The 6,310-nt window shown below is 42.9% G+C and overlaps 1 protein-coding gene across 1 annotated transcript in view; it reads left to right on the forward strand.

Annotated features, from left to right (window-relative positions):
* Positions 1 to 608: 608 nt before the first annotated feature.
* Positions 609 to 6,310, forward strand: part of LOC103918188 (retinol dehydrogenase 3-like) — an 11,999-nt gene continuing 6,297 nt past the window's right edge. The window contains 2 exon segments of the mRNA XM_009325450.1: positions 609 to 717; positions 3,804 to 4,136. Coding sequence (XP_009323725.1) covers positions 609 to 717; positions 3,804 to 4,136 — 442 coding nt within the window.

Below are 6,310 nucleotides of genomic sequence, written 5' to 3' on the forward strand. Positions count from 1 at the left end.
CACCTACAGGGTGTGAATAAAATGCTAACTCAGAAATGTTCTTCCCAACATCTGGAATCTTTCTCTACTCCTTTATTTTTAATTACTGTATCAGTCACCTAAGAGTTTACAGGGTTTTATTTTCCTGGGTCTTTACCGATGCTGTGGTAAAAATCAGAAGTGCAAGCCATACAAAGAAAGATACAATCATGCCAAGAAATCAGCCCCCATTGCACCAGACTACATTCATCTCCCTGCAAAATGCTGGGTAGGAGAGTTTGGACATGTATTTCTTTTAAGGTGACATATTAATGAAGATCTTAAGTTATCTGTTGACCACCAAACTGAATTATCACACTGACATTTTTACACAGCATATGAAAAAGCACTCCTTTTCTGTGAAACAAAAGTACAAAGCCCTGCACGTGCAGGAATAGCTCACCTAAAAGTGGAAGATGTGATGTGTTCGTGCCTGCATATTTGTTCAATTTGTTAACTGAAGACCAGGGGGTTTGTAGCTCTGGCAGGATGACCGATTATTAAAGTTTGTACTTTCTAGATTCTGGAGAGCTGTTGGGTGATCTGTCAGAGCATTGTCTGATACATCTAAACTTTCCACTGAGTGCTACATGAGTGCTGTTTCTGAAGAACCCCAGTTCCTAAATTTCCGCTTGGCAGTTCTTCCTCAGCATGCCTGGCAGATCCCTCTAACCCATTGCAGAGCACTAACTCCGGAAGGTTTGCACTGCCAGCACAGTGGCAGATGAAGGAATCCAAAGCACACCCAGACCCCAAACCTCACCCCAACCTGAAGTTCTTTGGCACAACTACCAAAGCAAACTTGCTGTGGGAGTAAGACAGTAACACCCCCGTTCAATACGGTCTACATGCTTCAGTTTCCTTTAGTGCAGAGAAGCAGAGGGATGCCGTATTTTGCAGTCATTGAAGGATCTTAAAGGGCTCTTGGTGTAGTCATGCTGCTTTTCTCTAAAATCAATTGCTTTTATAATGGCACTTGTCTAGGCATAAGAAGCCAAGCTCTATCCCAAGAGTTCTCAATTTGCCAGGCAAATATCAAAGTTTTAATGGGAAGTAGAATTTGCCTTTAGCTATTTACTGGCTACATTAGTAATCAGAATTCAATATTTATGAAGATATATCAATACTCTTGAAATATCATGCTGACATTTTCTCTGGAAACACATTCTTTGCCACACCAGGCAACTATTTCAAAATCGATATGCCCCTGGAAGACAAATGGCTTTTTTAGTGCTCCACAATTATCAAACAAGAAATATTTTGCATAACGTTGTACATTCACAGAACTAGACAATTTTCTTGGAAGAAGACTTCAACGGAGACTATAACCTTTGATTCTGACCACAGACTCCTTCCAGCAGCAATGACATCATCTAGCAGAATAAATACTGGCAGAAGGCTCCAGCAGAGCAAAACCTGCCATGGTGCTCAGCACTGAATGTCCATGTGTTATTAGAGAAGGAGCTGGTACTTGGGGAGAGCTAGGCAGTTAGGAATTACAGGCTTAGGAACACTGGCCCAGGGCTGATAGGGGAGAGAGGAACAGTGGAGGCTCCACACAGCGCTGCCCTCTCAGCTGTCGCCCCTAGAGCCCCTTGTCTTACAGCACTTCTGTGCCAATTATTGCTACCTAAACACAGGGTCTAACACTAACCAGAGAAGTCCCAGGTGTTTCTCTTACAGGCCAGATGCTTCAGGGCTTCTCCACAGACCCCAGTTTCAAATTTAACCTGCTTTCCAGTAATGCAAACTCACTGCCTGCTGCTTCCTCCCTACAACACAGCCAAGGAAGGAAGGTGTGATTTACAGCTCCTGTTTCCAATTAGGCTAATCTTTTCCCCAAATCTCTAATTATTTAATTAAATTTTGTATTGGGAAAAAGGTGAATTGAGTCCTAGAATTATATATCACAGCACTAGCTTGCTGAGATTTATTGGCGTGGGGTTACAAGAGCCTGCTGGTAGCAACTCCTCTCTCTCTTTGTGTCTAGCTCAGCTCCAAATTCTAAATCCGCAGTTAAAGGAAATGTCATTGCCTGGCACATCGTTGCAAATTGACTGGGAGTATCTATGATCGGCTGCTGCAACATCCTGTTTTCAGCCCTTATTTTACAGCACAGAAGCCTGAATTAGCCTGAGCTCTTTCACACAGTTTTAATGGCACTTTGTCAGAGCACACTCTGTGAGTCCTCTCAGAAAATAAATGTCACCAACTCAGTGAAACATTACAAAGATGATTCCAAAGTGCACACATTCAGGAACACTGCAGTCCTTGTCAGACTTAACAGGGACATTCACAGCAAAAAAGCCAAGTATCTAAGTGAAGTACCTGAACTAGAGGGCCGATTATGTTAGCCTCAAAACAACAGTGAGATGGGCTGCTAAAATAACCAGTGCAGCCCAGGGACCAATCTAACACCCCAAAAATTCAGTGGAAGCCTCCCTGTAGATTGCAGTGGAAGGAGAAGCAAACTCTTATCTGTATATATTTGCTTAACATTTTAAAATTAGAGAGCATTAACCAGTAGCTCAGAAGTCCATACTGATGGCTACTGAGGCACCCGACTATGTAACAAGATCATTAAGTGGCAATGAATGTTGTCACTGGTCATTATTCAGACAGCTATGAGTTAGAGAAGAAAGACCACTTCCTCTTTGAGTACTTTTGGGATGTAAAAATAATCACAAATTCCTTTTTTTTTTAAAGTATCACTTCATTCTTTGAATACAATCATGTTTTAAAGGTCAGATGTCTGCACCTCTACACATATGTAGGTAACTAGAGCCTAGGTGACTGCTTAGCACCTGTAAAAAAGTTTCTCTTTAGCAGGATGTGTAGAAAATGCTTACCAGCCTTCCCATAAATATTGGTTTTAATGAATTATTTTGGTTTAATTCTTGCACAAACCAAAAATACAAATAGAAAAATAGTAATCATTCATCAAGATTTTAGATGGCAAGAACGGTATTCTACGTTTATCAAAAATTTTTGTAATAAGCAAACGGTATCCTCCCCACCAGAGTTAGGAAAACTTGTGTTCCCTCAGTGCTTCTTTTTTTTTTTTTTTTTTTGAGGGCAACATCTCCATGCATTTCCCCATTTCTTTATACAAACTTCCTATATAATACATTCTTTCAGTGCTAAACAGGCAATGAGGAAGGAGGCAGAAGACTCAGGCACTGCCCCAAAGTCCACCTTGTCTAAGGGGTAGAGAGCAGATCACTCACCATCACGCAACACGAGTCACACAACAAATAGGTCATCAGACCCACCACTACAGCTTAGGCTTTTGTGGATGTTCTTGGGGTCACTCTGCTTCCTTGGTGCAGATTAGAAGGACAGCCTCAGTGGCATCATACAGACGGTCAAAGAGAATCATCCTTCTTCCCGGAGGAATTCCTTTCTCCAGTATTAGCACAAATAATCACTAATGTCCACAAAAAAACGCAGATGGTACTGCGAGAACTAACGCAGTCATTCCTTTCACTCTGAAAGTTCCTGAAAAGACAGGGCTGACTAGAAAGATTGGTCAGCAGAGCTTGAAAACAGTGGAAATCTATTGAAAAGGAGGATAGGGAAGGTTTTGCCAAGGCACGTATTATTCATGGATCCTGAGCACATTGTGCCAAAGCTTCCACCCCTGCTCTCCCCTAACTTACAGTGAGCTGGAAGGGCTGCAACCAGAAACAAAGCCCCTTACGGGAATTGTGTCTGAGGAAGTCGGGGGGTTGACTGAGCACATTTGCTTCATTGCATTTCTAGATCATTAACTTATTTGCTTATAGCTCTCACTTTCAGACTCATTACACATATAGCAATTTTGGCTTCCATACTTTCTCTTACCATTTACTGGCTCATCAGAGACAGTCACAGAGTGAGAAACCTGGGTGGAAAGCATGTCTTCGTAACAGGCTGTGACACCGGACTTGGAAACTCACTGGCTAAATGGCTTGGCAAAAGGGGATTTTGTGTCATTGCTGCATGTGCCACAGAAAACGGAGGCCAAGAGCTACGGTCCTGCTCCTCACTCTCACTGGAGACAGTGAACCTGAACTTGGCTGACTGCAACAGCATTGCCAGGGCTGTGGTGTTTGTGACCGAAGAGATGATTGACAGGGGTAAGCGGCAAGGTAATTTCCCAGAAAAGTTATTCAATATAACCAAATCTGATCTAGCTAAAAGTTCTGGTGCCTCTCCACTCTCCGCAGAGGCATTTTTTGTCTTACTGATGAAACGCATTCACTCTTCAGTTCTGTCATTTCTCAGTTCAAAGAGATTCTCTCCAGCAATGCTTTTGGGCTTCCCCTCGCTTTCACCAACAGGGTGCCTAAAAAATTAGTTGCTCAGTCTATTAAAACCAGATCATTCCTAGGTGTGTTTTACAGACTTTTTTTTTGGTGCAGTTGAAGAATCTCAGTGGGGGGAAGGTGCTAACTGGTACCAGAAAGAACTTTCTTGACAATGAAACCAGCCCACCCAATTAAAAATGGCTGGTGCAGGGCTTCTTCAGCCCTCCTCTAGTAAGCAGAAGAGTGTTTTTGCATGGCTGAATAAGTCCGACTTTTGCAATGCACACACAACCGTTGCACTGACTGTAACAGTTAAACACTTGCCGTTTCAGCCAGTTTTCTTAGAGTTGTTACATAGGTAGCTCTCACTACTGCTATCCTACACCTCTGAGCACTTGACTAAAACAGGAAGAGTTTGTCCTTGGATACCTATGAGTGGAGTTAAAAAACAAGACTGAAGTGTTGTTTTTGGCAGAGGGTGATAAAAAGATCTGCGTGGTAAATACATTCAACCATAGCAATACGTGTTTCTTTCTCAGCACCAATAGCTCAGACTAGACGTTGTTAAGGGCTGCCAAAGGGGATCACAGCACTGCAACTCCAGCTGTAACACGCAGTTATACCAAATATTCAATAGGCTTGTTAATCAATTAACTAGCTAAAACAGCAAAACAGGTATCTTCTACCAGTAGGACTTTCTCCTCAAAGCTTGTAAAACACTGATGGCCTCATCGTGACAGTTCCAGACCATTCTTGAATGTAGTGATTGAGGGCAAGGACAACATAATCATTAGCACTTACCTCCTCCAGCAGGCCCCTGCTTCCAGCTTGTGGAAAGCCGTTCTCAGTCAGGGTATCCACTGCTAACACTGTCACCTCAGTCTGAGAAGCTCTTTATGGAGGTTGAGTGCTGGACTTTCAGCCTCTCCCTTCAGGTGTGGGCTATCCTCAGCAAACTCTTGGAAGCGTCACTATTTATTTAAAGGTCCTCAAGTAATTTATAAGGTAGTAAAGCAGTATTACCTGCGGGGATTAACGGCACGGACTCTGGCAAGCAGCAACCAAAGACCTTTATTGCTCTATATTAGGGTAATTTATAGCAAGCAGAAGTGTCCACACGCTATCCGCAGCCTGCAGATAGGTTACAGCCTTGTGTTCACGCACATCTATGCTCCAGCGGATAGGTCTGCTCTTCCTGACCATACAGCATGACTTCATGGTCCTTATCTTGTTTACTCCTTTCCAGCAGCTCATTCCTTTCTTCCTTATCTTCTGCCTGCGTGCTTTCTCACGGGTACAGTACCTGCTCATTAAAACCGAATTCAGTAATGTCCATAGTTAAAAATCCTATCCCCACATCTCCCCCCTTTTGTTTTACTAGAAACACTGCTGAAACCGATCTTTCAATCTTTTTTTGTATACCCTGTAACAAACATGGCACGCAAACCAGAATGCAAAAGAATATCATCAAGCATAGTCACATCCATGTCCTTGCGCTAAAAGCAGAAAATCTATTGCCGTTCTATTTTGCGAAGTAGCATGCTGTATAGAATCTACATCTATTAGTAACCCTGTTAGTGCTTCAGAGGTTGCGTTATGCATTTGGTGTTAGTAGTGTTAGTCTTCTTCAATGAACATGGCCCATCCTTAATACGAGAGGGAATGCCAGGCCAGGCCCTGTCTCCACATATTAGAGAGACACCCCTGGGCAATTCTACACTTAGATATGCTGAAATTTCCATGGTAACTGACCAGGCACGGGAAACATTGGTTCCTGAATAATTGAAATACAAACACCAATCCATTTTTGTGGACCCTAACAGTTCGAGTTCCTGAGGCTCTATTGGCAAGTGATTAAGATGTGGTAGGTATCCATCCCAATTGTTAGTAGTACTTTGCCCCCCTCCCGCAGGCTTCCTTGAAAGGATTAGGCAGTCCCAAGTCCCAATTATCTAAAGGAAGTCCCACTAGGCAGGTAGAAAAGGGGTTGCCGGGGGAAGATA

This window comes from Pygoscelis adeliae, unplaced genomic scaffold (assembly GCF_000699105.1).
Source record: "Pygoscelis adeliae isolate BGI_AS28 unplaced genomic scaffold, ASM69910v1 Scaffold106, whole genome shotgun sequence".
Taxonomy (NCBI): domain Eukaryota; kingdom Metazoa; phylum Chordata; class Aves; order Sphenisciformes; family Spheniscidae; genus Pygoscelis; species Pygoscelis adeliae.